Below are 18,259 nucleotides of genomic sequence, written 5' to 3'. Positions count from 1 at the left end.
TCGAGGATCGAGAGATGAACCTGCTTAGAGCGGCCAATCTTTCGGTTAGACTTTGGACTTCTTTCACGCTTGTCAGCTGGTCTGGGATGTCCTTGATGGACTTTATCTTATCGGGATTTACCTTGATCCTCCTATGTGAAGCTAAGAAACCCAAGAACTTATCGGAGCTAACCCCGAACGCGCATTTTTTGGGGTTGAGTTTCATGTTGTGCTTCCTCAGGATATTGAAGGTTTCCTGTAGGTGTTTTAAATGGTCGCCTACATTCAAAGACTTGACCAACATGTCATCTAGGTATACTTCCATTGTTTTACTTATTTTTTTCTCAAACATCTTATTCACGAGCCTTTGATAAGTGGCTCCAGCATTTTTAATCCCGAATGGCATCACATAATAGCAATATGTGCCAAAATTCATTATGAACGAAGTTTTTTATTGATTCTCCGGGTTCATATTAATTTGATTGTACCTGGAATAGGCATCACTAAAACTCATTAACTCATGCCCGACCGTTGCATCAATCATTTGATCAATGTTTGGCAACAGAAACGAGTCTTTTGGGCATGCCTTATTCAAGTCTTTGTAATCTACGCATATTCAAAGGTTATTATTCCTTTTTGGAACCACAACTACATTAGCTAGCCAGTCGGGCTACTTTACCTCACGGATTGAACCGATGTCAAGTAATCGAGTTGCCTCTTCCTTAACAAACATATTTCTGACCTCGGCTATCGGTCGATTCTTTTGCCTTACCGGTGGGGCGCTTGGGTCCAGGCTTAGCTTGTGCAAGGCTAACTCTAGTGGGATATCTGTCATATCTACGTGCGACCATGAAAAATAATCAATGTTAGTTTTAATGAAATTAATAAATCCTGACCTGAGCTAGGGATTGAGTCTTGTTCCCAAGTGAAATTTCTCTCCAGGAATTCCTCGAACAAAGCCACTTATTCGAGTTCTTCTGCCATGGACTTAGTTGCATCTGTCTCTTCCAGTACCTGAAAGTATCTCGGTACCTGGTGGGATTCCGACGACTCCTCACCTTTAACATCTTCGCTCGGCTTAGGAGTAGGCATCGATTCATGTAATTGCTATTTGTTGAGTTCCTTCCCTTTACTGCTGGAAACTGATATTGCGTTCACTTCTCTCGCTTCCTGTTCATCTCCTCTTATTTTCTTGATTCTCTCTGGGGTCGGGAACTTCAACAGTTGGTGATATGTTGATGGTACAGCCTTCATCTCATGTAACCATATTCTACCGAGATTTATGTTGTAGCCCATATCTCCGTCCACCACTTCAAATAAGGTGGTCTTCGTGGCCCCTTCGGCATTCGTGGGTAGCAGGATCTCCCCTCGGGTTGTCACACTCGCTAAGTTGAACCCGACGTAGAGCTTTGTTGCCGGAATGATATTTTCGGTCAATTTGGCTTGTTCCAGCACTCTCAATTGAATGATGTTGTACAAACTTCCTCGGTCAACCAAAACACATTTAATCTTGAAATATAGAACATTAAGAGAAATTACCAGGGCATCATTGTGCGGCGGAAGAAGTCCATCGGCGTCTTCTTCCGTGAAGGTGATATCGTCTTCAGCGACTTCTCAGATTCTCTTATTCTGGGTCACCGATACCTTTGTTTTCTTGGTTTCCGAGAAAAGTCTCTTACTGTGGGTCATCGATACCTTTATTTTTTTGGTTTCCGAGAAAGTTACACCATTGGTTTCATTCCCTCCGAAAATTATCTTAAACGTCAGCCGAGGAGGGTTTTCCCATATCTTCGAGGGTTCTGCATTGTCCCGATTGTATCCGTAATTATTTTTGGCTCGGTCGCTCAAGAACTCCCTAAGATGATTGTTCTTCAATAGCGTTGCCACTTTCTCGTGCAGATGCTGGCAATCACCAGTTCTATGGCCATGAATTCCATGATATTCACACCATAAGTTGGGATCCCTCTGGCCGGGATCGAATCTGATTGGCTTCGGGAATCGCGCTTCCTTGATGTTTCTCATTGCTGATACAAGCTCCACTATGTTGATGTTGAAATTATAATCTAACAGCCTGGGATATGAGGAATCTCGGCCCCCTTACCTCTTTTTCTTGAAGCAACCTGTTGTTCCGGCCGCGGTCAGTTCTTTTATCGAGAATAAATCTATCCGAGGACTGGAACCATTTGTTGCTGCATATTTCGGCTCTATCTTAAGGCAAGAATAGGCCTTTAGAAGATCGCCGTTCTGCATCAAAATCATTCTTGAACTTATCCCAGTTCTTGTCTCGATCCTGTCCCTTGGTTGATGTCGGGAACCCGAGCAGATCATCTTTTATCCTTATCTTCGATTCATAGAGGCTATGGATATCCGCCTATGTGGTCTCTTGAAATTCAAGCAGGCTTTCCTTCAACTTTCGGGAGGCGTCGGAGCTCCTCGGGTTGAAACCCTTAGTGAATGCCGCAGCTGCCCATTCATCTGGTACGACCGATAGCAATATCCTTTCTTTCTGAAATCTAATGACGAATTTCCGCAGCAATTCGGACTCACCCTGTGCAATCCTGAATATGTTCGCCTTCCGGGCTTCAACCTTTTTGGCCCCGGCATGGACCTTTATGAACGAATCTGCGAGCATTTTAAAAGAATCAATTGAATGTACGGATAAAAGCGAATACTATGTTAAGGCCTCTTTCGTGAGGATTTCTCCGAAATTTTTCAGCAGAACTGACTCAATCTCGTGTTGAGCCAGGTTGTTCCCTTTCACCGCCGTTGTATAAGTTGTGATGTGCTTCTAAGGATCTGAAGTGCCATCGTACTTTGATATGTCCGGCATATTGAACCATTTCAGAATTAATTTTGGTGTTGTGCTCGGTTTAAATGGTAACTGGGTGTACTTCTTCGAATCTAGGCCCTTCAAAACTGGTGGTCCGTCCGAAATTTGATCCATTCAGGCGTGAAATTCTTTCGCGTTCTAATCCATCCACTCATTGATCTCCCCTGTGAATCTCATGAATTCGGTCTTGAAGGGATCATTACTGTTGTCGTTACCGGATATTCTACCGGTTCCCCCGGCTCCGTTGAAACAGACCTCACCCCTCGGGGTGTTATTATCAACTCTTTGAGCTGTTTGATTTGCAGGAACGCTGGGAGAAGTTGGGCCTCTTCTGTGTGTATTGTTAGAAGCACCCGATAATGCGTGCTTTAGTTCCATCATGACATGGTCTTGCCTTGAGAGATGGCCCATGAGGCTTTTTGCTTCTCTCTCAAGATCTTTACCGTCTCCATAACGTTCTCGTCCTCTGCATCATCGGGAGTTATTTCCCGCACATCTTGGGGATATTTCCCACCATGGATCGGAGTTACCACGCCCCCTCGTTGCGGGTGTCACTGATTGAATTTTCATGTTGAGGCAAATTCTCGTGCGCCCCAACATTGTGTGCGGTGTTGACATCGTTAACTGTCATTTTTTTTATTTTTGCTAAGAACAAAGAATCAAAGAACTAGTAATAGATGCAAGGACCAACTCAATTACACAACTGTCTAAGCCCCACGGTGGACGCCAAACTATTTACCCATAAAACGACACAGTTGAATTTGTTACGTGGTTTATAAACAAGCGAATGATTTGATCCAAAATGATAAATAAAATAGATTAAAAATAAGACTTAGCCTTAAAACCAAAGAAAATGGTAGGCCAAGCTCCGGGAGCAATAGTTCCGAGGACAGAAATGAGAGCAATATAAAACAGAAAGTAAAGTTGTATTCTTTAGCTTGGGAATAGAGTATAGCATAAGTTTTGCCAGATATTTCGTGTCCTTACAATGACTGTTGAAGCTACTATTTATAGTTATACCTAGAAAACAAGATCCTAGGATCAAGCCCCTCTTAAATGACAATAAAGGGGACCATTAATGAATATGTAACGACAGGCTATGAATGCCAAAATTCTCTATAATGGATTATGTATTTAATACTGAAGAATATTCTTCATTAAATGTCATCTGGTGACAAACATTCAACCCCCTCACGTTGATCATGTTTCCCTCGGGGTTTATCCAGTGCCAACTACAACTGTTGTTCCCGGTCCTGGTTCTCACTTGATTTCTCTTTCATCTGTCTCCAGTTCCACGTGTCGTCCTATCATTCGATCATTTAATATAAGTCAATTTTACCCTATACAAGCATTCTCTTTAAAACTCTTCCACCTATATGGTGATCATCGGCAGATAGATAACATTAGTATTGATTCATATGAACCCATCATTTTTTATACTTTATATTAAATATATATATATATATATATATATATATATATATATATATATATATATATATATTTAAAACTTAATGGTTTAATGCTAGAAATTTAAATATTGAATTCATTAAATTAAAATCATAGATGAGCAGAGGCGGAGCTAGTGCCGAGAAAGTGTTCGGCCGAATCCAGTAGTTTTGGTTCGAACCATGTATTTGTCTTAAAAGTTTTATTAAATATATACAAATTGTTAATTTATAACTCAGTAACTTAAGGCGATTAAAATATCGAACCCATAAATTTAAAATTGTAGCTCCGACTCCGTAGATGAGACCAGCAGAGAAGAAGCATGTAGTATTATAATTGCAGTTAGTAGATAGCTCATCGTCCATTATGGTGAAGAGTACCAGTGTTTTAAAAGGCATGAGCGTAAGGCGAGGTATTTTACATAAGCCTCAGCGGGGCGTAAGCCCTGAGGCACGGGGCGTAAGCCCAATAGGTATTTAATTTTTAATATTTTATAAAATAATATAATGACAGTAAATATTTATAAACAGGTAAAATTGCATAAAAATTAAAGAAAACTATATATATGTGTGCTCCATCCACACAAAAAATAATCAAAACAATCTATTATACGTTACTTACAAGCACAAGTAATTTGAGTCTAAAAGAATAAAGTTTTCTATATGGAGGAACCAAAAAGATGATTAACATGCAATTTGAACTTTGAATTTGCTGCTATGAAGAACAATGTAGTTCTCTTTGTATTTAAAAAAAAATTAAATATTCGTTGCTTTTGGTAGATATTAGCAGACTAGCGAACAAAATAACAAATTGGAAAAACCACGAATTAGGGTTTAAATCAATAAAAAGGTCTTTACTTTTAAATTTAATACTTTTGAGTTCCTTTATAAACCTTTTGAGTAATTACCAAACTGACTTTTGAGAATTTGGGTATTATATGAATGACTAATTGAATAATTTTTTTTTTAATTTGAAAAAGTCTCTGAGGCTTACTCCTTACTAAAAAAACGCGGCTCGAACGCTCGGGTGTACGTCCCGAATGCCCGGGCACACGCCCTAAATTATGGGACGTACGCCTCTTGAGATTTTCGCCCCACACCATCGTTCCGGGGCGTTTTTGGTACGCCTCGTCCCGAAAACGCCTTTTAAAACAGTGGCGAATACAAGAGAAGAAGAATAGTGCATGTCGTTAATTGTGCGTTCCATACATCTGGAACAAGTCAAATACCACTAACTTGTCTAATCTTACATATATAATAACTTCGTAGTATTCTACGTGGCTAATTAGCGAAAGAACGGGCCGCAAACTCGGAATCTTCCGTCCACACCCCAGTCTCCACTCTCTCTTTCTTCTTAGGAATTGGTCTCGTGGGCATTCATTCCTCCATATACACCCAAGGGGCAGATCCTAACTTATAATATTATAATATCGGATTCAATTGATCGCAAAATATAAAATTATATATAAGAATTTATTAAAATTATAATAAATAGTATATATAATAACTTATAACAAATAGTATATACGAGTTCAATAATAAAAACGTTAGAATTTGAATTTATAAAATTTAAATTTTAGATCAACGTTTGTACACCAAAAAGGTAAAGAACATAATAAAATTAACTTTAAGCTATTCCACAAAAATAATAAAAGTAGGTAGGTAATGGGTATGATTGGTGATTATGTTGCTACAGTCTGAATTATTGCGAATGTCAGTAGTCTGTGAATTTGGCATCATAGTGTAAGCATTCAATTTGTTCCATTTTATTTGACATTGTTTACATTTTTTAATGTTCTAATAAAATTCAGCACTTTCTAATAATATTATTGTTTACACAAGTTTCAAAATTCTAAAAAAAAAACTACTTTATGTCCTCAAGGGATATGGTTGAAAAAGGCTGAGGCATATGAATAATAACCTGAAGATCGCAACTTTATTGAATCACAACTATAACATTGAGTACGAGAACATATGCTCCAAGCTTGATTCATAGATTTACTCGATATATCTACTTAATTATATCGGAATACCTGATAGATTAATCAAGATATATGCAAGTTGAACTCGATATTTTTATGATAAAAAATATATAAATTAATTTAACAATCACATATAAGATGCAAGTAAAGCATGTAACGCCTTATTCCAACTCGAAATTGACACAGCAAACACTGATCTGCTACGTCTTTAAACACTATTCCCCCAAAATAAATTATACGTGCAAAAAGAAGAGTAGACAAAGAAGAAGTATAAAAGGGTATTTTGGTCCATATAATTTCTTCTACCAACTGGATATTCCAATATTATTAGTCGGCCATTGACGATATTGACGAGGACGCGCACATTTCCTCTATAGCTCCTCTTCTTCTTCTTCTTCCTCCTCCTCCTCTCTTTCAATATTCCACCCTTTTAACCCAGTCAAATGTCAACCTCTCTCTTATTACTCTTCCTATATTAAACATCTCCCTTTTTCCAATCTTCAATTCCTGCAGCGCAATCCATTTCGAATCCTAAATCTCTCAGTTTCCCTCTTCTCTCATTCAAGCAAAATGGGCCAATATTCATCGACCCAATGTGGTGGTGGACCGAAAAACCGTAACCGTAACCTTCACCCGAGCCCACTTCCCAACCACCACCGTTCCACCTCCGAATCTGGTTTTTTCTCCCTCATGAATTCAGATGAAGATGAATCAATCATCCCCTCGGATTTCGAAAACCCAGATTACACATATGAGCTTCCCGATGAATGTTTAGCTTTAATTTTCCAGTGCCTGAGCTCCGGCGACCGGAAGAAATGTTCCCTCGTGTGCCAGAGATGGCTTTTAGTGGAGGGTCAAAGCCGTCACCGCCTTTCCCTCAACGCAAAAGCTGAGTTCCTCCCTCATATCCCCACCGTCTTCTCTCGTTTCGATTCTGTTACGAAACTCGCCCTCCGATGTGATCGTAAATCCGTGAGCATAAATGATGAAGCTTTGACCCTTATCTCCCTCCGTTGCGTTAACCTCACGCGCCTAAAGCTGCGTGGCTGCCGTGATGTTACCGATGTGGGTATGTCTGCTTTTGCAAAGAATTGTAAGAGTTTGAAGAAATTCTCATGTGGGTCTTGCATGTTTGGAGCCAAAGGTATGAATGCTTTGCTTGATCACTGTTCTACCCTTGAGGAATTATCTGTGAAGCGCCTACGTGGCATCAATGATGGGTTTGCAGCTGACCCAATTGGCCCTGGAGCTGCGGCTTCATCGCTTAAATCTATATGTTTGAAAGAGCTTTATAATGGCCAGTGCTTTGAGCCTTTGATTATTGGGTCCAAGAATTTGAGGACTTTGAAGTTGTTGCGTTGTTTAGGTGATTGGGATAGGCTTTTTGAGACAATTGGGAGTAGGGAAAATCATGTTGCTGAGATTCATTTGGAGAGGCTTCAAGTGAGTGATACTGGGCTTAACGCGATATCAAATTGTCCAAATTTGGAGATTTTGCATTTGGTAAAAACGCCCGAATGCACGGATGCTGGTGTTGTAGCAGTGGCTAGGAAATGTAAGTTATTGAGGAAGCTTCACATTGATGGATGGAGGACTAATAGAATAGGAGATGAGGGTTTAGTTGCAATTGCTGAGAATAGTTTGAATCTCAAAGAATTGGTGCTTATTGGTCTGAATCCTACGTCGCCTAGTTTGTTGGCGATAGCTTCGAATTGTCAAAAGTTAGAAAGATTGGCACTTTGTGGCAGTGACACTATTGGAGATCCTGAAGTATCTTGTATTGCCACGAAATGTATGGCCTTGAAGAAGCTGTGTATCAAGGGATGTGAAGTGACGGATGAAGGGATTGAGTCTTTCGCTTGGGGGTGTCCGAATTTGGTGAAAATTAAGGTTAAGAAGTGCAAGCATGTTACAGGTGATGTTGCAGATTGGTTGAGAGCTAGGAGGCGATCGCTAGCAGTGAATCTTGATGTCGGGGAAGTTGATGTTGAACCTGTGGATGGTAGTGCAAGTGATGGTGGAGCACTAGAAGATGCAGTAGAGTTTCAACCTATAGCGAATACACTGCCCGTTATTGGTGCCGCTGATATTCCGTCGACAAGCAACGTAGGTCGATCAGCAGCAGCTAAGTCATGGTTTGGGTTTTTTGGAGGAAGAGGCCTAGTGGCGTGCACTCTCCGCAGGTTGTCAAATGGTAATGGTGATTCCAATGAGAGCTTATGAATATTGTGAACAAAAGTTAAAACAGAAAAATCATACTGTTCGTATTGTTAGCTGTAATTGGTCATACAATGATCCACTCTCAACTTTTCTCATTCATTCCTTTTAATTTTGTATTTGCAGTGTTCAATACAATGTGCAGATATACATCTCACTTCCCATTCTGATGAACTTTAGTTTGATTTTGTTTAACTTTAATGTGTATGATAATGACTAGATCAAAGTTGGATGATAAAAGCTAGTAACCTGCAAAGCAAATTCTCCCTCAACAGGCATTGGAAGTCCTGGTCTTATTTTTAGTGTCTGCTGTGCTAGATATAAACTTTGTGTTAAGGTGAAAATTTGAGGAGGATTTGATAAAGATATTGCTTCATTAGTTGCTTCTGGATAAAGATTTTTCAGCTACGTAAGTAGCATTGTCTATTTATGATCTGTGACTCTCTGAAGATGTGTTGGTTAAGTAGTTGTATGCCATCTTTCCCTATTCGATGTTGATGATGTTGTATCTTATACCTGTGCTCCACGTAACTCCTCGGCGGAAGAAGCATGTGCAATTTTAACCAAGCTTTGTTTTTTTTCTGTGTTGACATGTTGATTGCTAATGCTTAATCCTATGCTAAAACACAATATTGCTATCTAGGACTGCGGGAAATCAACGTTCATAATTCTAACGGAGAAAAAAAGTTAGGTGATTTATTCATTTGTCTAAATCTTGGTGAACATAGTTACTTTGGTATTTTTGGTAGTAGAAGCTAGTACATACTTGGTATTTGGTAATACTTGGTAGAGTGAAGTTTTGGGACTCAAAATGAAAAGGCTGTTTCAGCTGGAGGATAAGTAGTCAAAGTAGTTTAAAGTTTAAACTATCTGCAAATTGAAGTTAATTGCTACTATAAAGAAGGATGAACTAGCAAAATTAAGAGTATTGACTTTGACGAAGGCCAACAAATATTCTGTCATTTAGTATGTGATTGACTTAGTTATTAATGGATGATCAAGTTTGAATGAAAAGAAACGGTCTAAAAAATGCGTCTCTACCAGTTGAGGGTCTTGGTCGTCTTTGAGGCGGACATGCTTAAAAAAATTGCATTTGAATCCTATCAAATTTAAGTAGTCTCTAAGGGAAACGGATTACTATATTCTGCTCCTTTTACAAATTTTATATGCTATACGATTACGAGCCAGCAACTTTTCCTCTACATCAACAAGTTAGTAAATATGCTAAAATTCCGTCTTTGGGTAACAAATATAGTAAAGAGAAAAAATGAAATAAAAAAAATCAAGCAGAAGAATGACTAAAAATGCTTATTGCCTGTGCAGATATTGTGACTGACTTTCAAAATAAAGCCTAGAGGTTGAGAGGCAATTACATTAAGCATCTACGGTATTTGGATTTGGGGGGGGTTGACACTGTAGGTTAAGAGCATCCTACCTCTTTTTCTTTTATGGCTCTCACTGTCTCTATATTTAACAGATTTTAAAGAAGCTTCGAATATTGTACTTATGTGCAAACAGAAACTTCCTTGTTTTTGACTTGAATAGTAAACCAACTGTTTTGGTTTTTTCTGTCTACATAAGGGCCCTGATGAAGCTTGAATAATTAATTTGAACCTTTCAAATTATATGCAACTTTTCTCTAGCTCACAATATACACAGAAACACGTCTCTTCTCAACTTGATACAGGTATTACTGAAGATTTGTTTGTTCATAAGATAGCCCCCGAAGATTATTCGCAACAGCTTAAGCCAATATAAAGATATTTCGAGGTAAAGAAATCCTTGAATGAGCAAAGAAACGGAGGACATGATACCAATATACAGCTTGAAGATACTACTGCAGATTCAAATTATTATGAGATTCACTTAAAACTTAAAAAGTGATTGAAAAACTAAAAGACTGAAAGACAAAGGAGGTAAAGAACTTTGCAACTCGAACAAAATAACTATATTATTCTTATGAGAAAACAAAGATTCGGACTGCCCAGGGGATTTTACAAGGATCAAATATTGACATCTAAAGCCCCATGCTCCATAAAGGTCAAAGAGCTAGCCATCTTTCTAATAACTTAGAGCTACTTCTTTGAAATTGCCAACAATAAGTTGGATTTTGTGATAAATTAGGCATAAGAATCTGACAGGTCAAACGTCTACCGTGAAATAAATCAAAATAGCTAAGAAAATGGTGGAAAGCATCAGCTTAAGAATATCTGTAAATTCTAAAAGCTCCACCAACTTCAAAAGAAATAAGGGAGAGAAACTGAAAGGAAAATGTTAAAAATTATATTTGCGTCGACTTTTTTCCTTTTCTATTGTTGATTCATTCTCTTCACTTGTGATGAATTTTCTTGCTTATTCACTTTCATAATCGTCATCGTCTCCGAAACTGAACACAGATGCATCTGCTGCAATGGCCTTAATATCACTTGAGCCCAGATTTGGAATGGCAGCTCTCTCAACTGTCTCGTCCTTGATCTCGCTTGCACCACTTTTAGGATCACTGCTCCGAAGAGAAAGTTGTTCGGCATTATGTGTTAGATTGGCAATCTGCTCCTTTTGGGAGCCAGAATCAACACCCGCAGCAGCAGTTTGTGAAGCACTTGTCCGACTTTTTGTACTGGAAGGTGCAGCTTCCTCCCCGTCACTATCTGAAAATACATCATCACCACGGTTTTGGCCCCCCGATACCGTGTTTTTGTTCAAATTACCTTTAATTCGTTCACTGGATGAAGAACTGTTTCCTTGTCTTGGGTCCTTTCCTTTGGCGGCACCATCAGCCTTGGACTTTTCTGGAACACTTCCATCATAATCTACCATCACAATCTCAACTTGGAATCCAGGAGATGGTAGTTTCCTCTGAAAAGATACATATAGAAAGTGAAAGAAGATGCAAATCCAATTAGAGCCTAGATGAAGGTAGAATGCTATTCCATAGGAAAAGAATGGATCTTCAGAAAGGATATTGAGTCAGACTCTTAATCATAACAAAGTAGTACTACAGATGACAAGCATATCAATTACCTTATCAAAGCCATCCAATTCCGAGACACCTAAAATCAGTCTGTTTTCCATCATTGACGTGTTTAACCAGCTGCAATGGAAATAGGATGAAATTCTTATGTGTCCGAAAGAACTATTCAGCTAACATTTTCACTTGCATGTTCCTCTTCTCACAAGGAGTTGCCATGGGTAGTGCTAGGAAGAACAGAACATTTCATTATTGATTACTACAGAAGTTCCTCTAACAACCCCCCCCCCCCCCATTTTTTTGGTGAGTGTCCGGTTCTCACTACTTTTAGATTACAATAAAAATAGATCCTTGAATGGCATGCACAGATATAAGAAATACTGAAAAGAAAAAGGATCAATTGCAAACCAGTAGAAATCTCCTTGGCGATCATGAAAATAGATCTTGAAGTCGCCTGCCAATTCAGTTAGACCAGGTTCACCTGGTAGAGCAAAAACCATAATTCCTTTTCTTTGTGTTCGTATCCAAAAATCTTCAGGCTGCAATAACCAACATACAACAAATAAATAAGATATATCACAAGGGGACAAATACTTTGAAACTGAAAATATCTTTTTAAATTAATTTAAGCACGGTTTACAATTAAGCAAGAGTCATACACAGAGATTGAACTAATTTACCATAAGGTCCTTAGTCTTCGGATGCTTTTTTGTTGAAAACAGGATGCCTGCAGAAAGTACAACATCAAGATCATGCTGGATTCTTAGCAAGGTGATGGGATAAGATGCATCCTACTTGGTAAAAGCATCAATAAAAGCATGCTAGCTCAAATAGGATCTGATTCACGAAGCATTTCGACAAATACAAGGTGTAGCATTGAACAACTCAGCCTTTTAAAGTAGAAGAACACAAAGTAGCCACTTGATTATAAGGCGATTATAGATGGATGTTATTTTGCCAATATTGTGTGCAGAAAACCTACCACTGTGACTAGATATTGTAATTGAGGGCCTTATCCAGGATGGACACTTGTGGAATCGAAATCCTCTCAGCATGCACCTGCAGCATGGTAACTGCTTAATTACTTCTTGAAGATCAGACAAAGAATTAACTATAGTTAACAAGAAAAGTACCTACGTCCAGGCGGAGTTTCACCACCGAATTGAGTCAAGATGCGCTCAAAATATTTTACATACCTCTAGGAAAAGCACAAAAGTCATTAGCTAGATCAATAATATAAATGGCTGTAAATCAATATGTTTCATTGGAGGCGATGACTAACAATCTGACTTGGAAGAATAAGGGCCTTCCCATCTACACATCTTTTTTGGTTATAGTAGTTGATGCATTCCTCAGCTGTTGGGAAAAACTGAATAGTAAAAAGGGTAAAACAATAAGTGTGAATGGGAGAAACTAGCAAAAGTTTCAGCCTGCATGCAAGTATTTTCCATGTACAAGGTCTCACCTTCAAGAATAGAAGGAGGCTACAAATCATAAGCCCTGTCCTAGCCATTCCAGCTTTACAGTGTACAACTACCACATTTAGAATGTCCTCCTTCAACCACGAATATGCACTTTGGCAAAACAGTTTAATAAGATGAATTGGCGGGCAGTTGTGATCATCAAATGGGAAAGATGCAACCTGTTCATATTCAACATTATACAACTGCAAAATGTTCAAGACTTTTACACTTGCGCAAATTCTTCAAAGAAAATCTCAAAATGAAAAGGTACTCATCAAAATCCTTCCAGAAAAAAAATTTCTCCACTTTGAGGCTCTGCAATCCCGAAAATGAACTAGTACAAAATAAAGTTTTAGGTGAGGGTATCATATCAGCAATGGTTCCACTATCAGCCATCTATTTTAGGTTTCTGATTTAACTACATGCAGATTAGAATGTGTTGTCTGCCTATGTTACACGGACTCTCCAAAAATGTCACTGGGTGCGTGCCGGATCCTCCAAAAGCAATGTATATTGGGAGGATCCGACATGGGAGCAGTGGCATTTTGGAGAGTCTACTCAACATAGTTGCCTGCAAATCTAAACACATTGAATATGTGGGGCACTGGATCTAGCCCAAGCATCCAACTGGTTTAGAAGCATGAACCGGACGTTTGGATCAAACAAATTCTCTAAAGGTGGATCGCAGCAGTCTTTTAGCTTATTAGTCAGGTTGAGTTTATTTGGGATTCTTGTTTCCTAGTTGTTTTTTAGGATTCATCCAGTGCTACTAGTGAGCATTTGGACCCATAAAAGCGAAGGAGCTTTTCGTAATAGGCGAGCCCAGGTACCCAAAAAACCTTGATATTTCATTACTCCAAAATTCGTACCAATCTCGTTTATGAATGTTATGATGGCCAGGACTCTTTCCAGGCTGCTCTCAAGGCAGGTGTTTGAGACTAATCTTTCGCATTCACGTAATTTAAGTAACTTCTTGAACCTGTGATTGACTGAGTAATGAATGTTCAAGTAACATGTCCTTTTCTCGCGCTAAATCTACGAATAATAGCATAACATCAAGATGTTAAATATCATTGGTGAGGATTCTTGGTGAATTTGACGAGATGAATATCATCCACAGATACTAACGCTATAATTTGATGTCTTACGTGATATTTTTTACAACAAATTAAGAAAGCTGGCTAAGTGACACTGCAGAATAGTTCGGCTCTAACTTTATAATTGATAAAGTCATAAAACAGAGAGATAAATAAGATAAGAATAAAGAAAATAAAACAGTAATATCGATATCTTTTGTAATTTTTTGGTTGTTCCATTGAAGCTAAACAGCATTGCTATCACCAGCAACAGGGGAAGTGTCCTGCTAGAAGCTTTCTACTAATCAGTGTGAAGGATGGATACATCTTTAGAAGCATAGATTTCTACATTCAGAGAAATGTTGACCAGGTTAATATTCTAGTAGTTGAAACAAACCCAATTAAAGAAAGCTGCCAGACAGGTACATGATAATAAAACAAAAAATACGTCAGATTTAATCAGCAAGACATTCCTGTATGCCTTGAAAAGGATAATTCTAAGTACGTATGGCATTTTGCAATGAGCACATATCATAAGATTTTACGAGAAAAGAACTAACAGAGATCTAGTTATCCGCTCTAAACCTCAAATATGATGGAATAAAAAATTTAATTTATAGAAGGAAGAAATTTGCACCTTTCCCCCAAATAGTGAAGCATCGTACAATCTCTCTGAACAAAGATTATAAACTTTGTACTTTCCCTGCATTCCAGGAGAGATGAAATTGCAGTAAGAGATAAGAAATGAAAAGAATATAATAAGCCATCAGTAATATATTTAAACACCTATAAGGCTATAGCTGCATTACATTCAAATAGACAGAGAGTTAACTTATCATGCACATCTGCTGTCCAATTCCCAAATTTTCACTTAGGAAAATTACCAGATCTAAAACAAAATAAAAGGAGTATTATCAACAAATGCACTAGGTATAAGGTGATATATTATCCACTGAATCAGAAAGCCTCCCTATGTCTTGGTCAAAGCTAGAAGACGAAAAAAAGAGCATTTCTCTTTCCATCTCACTCTTTCCTCTAGAAAAAAAAAATGAATAAAGAATACCTATTTTATATTTTCAATCACAACAAACAGCTGTTTTAGTCTTTGGGATACATTGATGGCAACACTCAAATGCTACTACAGTTCTCTTCTTAGAAAGAAACATCATGATGAGCAGTCACTTTTACAGCAACCATGGAGCACTCACTATTCTACAAAACCATAGCTATGGGTATTTCGAGAAGCACAGTTCTTCTAAAACTATAAGATGCACTACAATAGAGTTATTGGGGACAAAGAACTATCAAGTTTTACTCGAAATTACCTTATGATGAGTCTCGAAAAATTTTATCACTTCCTCCATGTGATTTCGGTAGAACCCCTGTATCATTCATCTTATATGTTAGAAAAATGCAGTTTTGGAATAACTGAATAAGTGGAAAATATCCTAAATTATGGGCGATCTTTACCTCAACATATCCAAAGAAACCAGAGCTCATGTCGCCTGCAGGAAAACCCATAGCTATGATATTCTCTGTTATGTAAGTCATATCCAAATCAAATCCACCCTCCTGTTTTATTTAATCACTTTACATCAATAATCAGCTATATCTAAGAAAAGATACAGCAAATATTCAGAGTCATATCCAAATCAAATCCACCCTCCTGTTTTATTTAACCAATTGACTTCGTATCTTATACAAATAAGATTAACTTAAGTGGTAATGTCTAGAGTTGCTAACTAAATGGTGTTGACTTCATATCTTATGCGAATAAGAAAAACTTAAGACAAACAAAGCAGCAACATTCTGATCTACCTGGTATCTTCGCTTGTTCTGAGATACTGCATGTCGTGCCTTAACTTGCACAGCTTTCACAGCATTCAGAGATGTGTCAATTAGCCCTTTAGTGATTGATTCAAACACACCTGATTGTGTGGTTGGTGAGTTGCCTCCAGCACTATCATTTGCCTCAGAAGCTTTCGAAGTGAATGGCAAACCAAGACCACTAGCAAAACGTGAGAATGTAGATGTCCCAGTATCCCCAGTTGCTGACCCCTGCTGCCCGGGCGCTACAGGCTGTGGAAAGTTTAAGGTTTTCGCCCAAGATGATATGGCTGATGTAGGTGACTTAGATGTGTGCTGAGCAGCATTATCTTTCTGGGAAGCAACTGGCTTGGGAGCTTCAGTATCAGAACATTTACTGGAGAGTTGTGGAGATGAACTAGTGGATTCAGATTCCATTCTGGAACCAAACAGAAAAAAAGAATCAGCATTGTGAAGAACCATAGTAAAGAATGCAATAGGGTAAGTAATTGTCATCATATGACATGTCTGAAACAAAACAATGATCTCTAGTCATCAATCAATGCTAACCTCGATCTAGAAAGTTTACTAGTGCTGAGGGGATATAACAAACTGTTAACAAATTACAACAGGCTATATTTATTTAATTCAATTTATAATTATTTGTTCTGTTCCTCATTTGGATGTACCCTTATACATATTCAATTAAGAAAATTCAGAACAAAGTATCAAATGTCTTCTTCTTTCCATATCCTAACTTTCTTTGTCCATTCACTTTGCGTTCAATTATACCAGAAATTGTTTGAGGCTAGCTTTTGCATCAAATGGTATCCCAAAAATTTTCAACCTGTTCAAATAACTAATGGTGTACATACACCCAGCTATCACTACACATCATCACAATTGCCACATAGTTATTCCCGACCAGATATAGATAACAAAACGCGCTTATGCAAAGAGCAGCAAAAATTGGAATTTTCAGTAGCCTCTGCTGCATATCGTTCAGAAAAATAAAAAATGATTCCTTTTCACATATACGTGCCGGCAGAAAAATTAAAATGCCTCAACCATGCAATTGCTTCTTTAAATGCCTAAAAATGGCATATGGAGCGCCCACATTCTGGACAAAAAGAGAAATACGATTGGCACCTCGCTGGTTCAGAGTGATAAAAATAAGCATGGATCCGAACCTTATGAAATGTTGTGATTCAGAAGAATGACAATGCGGATTGTCAAGTTTAAACGTGAGCAAATATTATTGAAGCAGAGAAATCGGAACACTCACGGAAACTGGAAATCGAACAGATGCTGGTGCAAGCTCTAATCGCGTAGAAGCTTTGAAGTTTCTTCTGCGGTTGTGTATTTCAAATGAATGCCAGAAATGTGATAGACGCAATCCGAATCGGTTTGTGCATTCAAGGCGGTGCAGAGGTGGTGACCGGCTGCCGGCGTCTAGTGCTGTTGTTGTCGTCGATTTATCCAGATCGGGATCCTTTGTAGTAACTGTATTCAAAGCTGAATAAAATAAATATTTTGATAAATGAGCTCACAGTTTTCCCTCTTCCATCTTCTTAATCGCCTCGTCCTAACTACTATTCCCTCAGTTTCCTAATTTAATAGCACCTGGTAATACGACAATTCTTTCGTGATCTTTCACTTTTTTCACATTTAAGTTACTCTTGTCACAAATTTAATAAGTTAACATTATAATTTTTTTATATTCATTTCGTTCCTTTTTACTTGGCACGGTTTGAATTTTTATGTCACTGATAAATTAATAAATAAAGTGCATAATTTACCTGGTATCTTCGCTTTTTATGCCACTAATATACATATTTTATTAAATTTAAAAAAATAATTTAAAATAAATAATAAATATTATGGATATAACGGCAAAAATAAAATTGTAGTTTTTTATCTTAGTTTCCGTGCAAGTCAAAATAATTTGTACGTCGACATCGAGAAAGTATATTTTTAAAGGGTAATTGTTATTGTTATCTTAAAATACTTTAGGGGTAGGACAACGGAAACCATGGGTCACATGACATGCAATTGAATAAGCTTTCCAAATTTGAGGAAATGAAAAGTAGAACGAGTAGCATTTTTTTGGCTCTAAGTAATTAACTGAGCAATTGAAATTTTCTTATGTGACTAATGACTATATAACATGGAAAAGAAGCCCGTATTTGGGCAGAATTGCAAATGAAAGATCGATCTAGCAAAATAACGTATTACCCGTTCTAGGCTTCTATTCATTTCACATTATTTATCTGTATGTAGCAAGTAAGAGTATTTGATCATTGAAGTTTAGCATATCATCAACCTAATGTCTTCATACTAATTGAAATTGGGTAGTATATAACGTATTTTGATTTTGTGTAGGGGTAAAATCGGGGGCAAAATTTTATCCGATTACCCGATAAGGAAACAAGAGGGAAGCACGATTCGACGCAACAAAATAAGGAGTGAACGATGTATGTGAGATCGGGC

At 37.9% G+C, this 18,259-nt stretch overlaps 2 protein-coding genes across 2 annotated transcripts; one reads left to right on the top strand and one right to left on the bottom strand.

Annotated features, from left to right (window-relative positions):
• The first annotated feature begins 6,482 nt into the window (after nt 1–6,482).
• On the top strand, nt 6,483–8,728 carry LOC107782164 (F-box protein At1g47056). Its single transcript, XM_016603008.2, has one exon. It carries the CDS (start codon nt 6,810–6,812, stop codon nt 8,460–8,462), a length of 1,653 nt encoding a protein of 550 aa, XP_016458494.2. The 5' UTR covers nt 6,483–6,809; the 3' UTR covers nt 8,463–8,728.
• A 1,653-nt stretch (nt 8,729–10,381) lies between these two features.
• Nucleotides 10,382–17,369, bottom strand: LOC142171570 (phosphatidylinositol 3,4,5-trisphosphate 3-phosphatase and protein-tyrosine-phosphatase PTEN2A-like). Its single transcript, XM_075234518.1, has 13 exons — nt 17,055–17,369; nt 15,782–16,208; nt 15,434–15,535; nt 15,289–15,345; nt 14,601–14,666; nt 12,890–13,066; nt 12,707–12,793; nt 12,558–12,622; nt 12,407–12,483; nt 12,105–12,151; nt 11,833–11,963; nt 11,478–11,547; nt 10,382–11,312 (listed from the first exon to the last, which is right to left on the bottom strand). The coding sequence occupies exons 2-13, from the start codon at nt 16,205–16,207 to the stop codon at nt 10,809–10,811; spliced, it is 1,809 nt and encodes a 602-aa protein (XP_075090619.1). The 5' UTR covers nt 16,208; nt 17,055–17,369; the 3' UTR covers nt 10,382–10,808.
• Nucleotides 17,370–18,259: the final 890 nt, after the last annotated feature.

This window comes from Nicotiana tabacum, chromosome 17 (genome assembly GCF_000715075.1).
Source record: "Nicotiana tabacum cultivar K326 chromosome 17, ASM71507v2, whole genome shotgun sequence".
Lineage (NCBI taxonomy): Eukaryota > Viridiplantae > Streptophyta > Magnoliopsida > Solanales > Solanaceae > Nicotiana > Nicotiana tabacum.
Note: the sequence above shows the minus strand (reverse complement) of the source record. Positions and strands in the feature narration are given on the sequence as shown.

Bases quoted from the DNA above. Each gene is read 5' to 3' on its own strand.
- LOC107782164 (XM_016603008.2), top strand. From the start codon at position 6,810: ATGGGCCAATATTCATCGACCCAATGTGGTGGTGGACCGAAAAACCGT.
- LOC142171570 (XM_075234518.1), bottom strand. From the start codon at position 16,207: ATGGAATCTGAATCCACTAGTTCATCTCCACAACTCTCCAGTAAATGT. The intron at 13,067-14,600 runs GTGCAAATTTCT...GAATATGAACAG, and splicing joins CTTCACTATTTGGGGGAAAG to GTTGCATCTTTCCCATTTGA. The intron at 12,152-12,406 runs GTAGGTTTTCTG...TACTTTCTGCAG, and splicing joins TACAATATCTAGTCACAGTG to GCATCCTGTTTTCAACAAAA.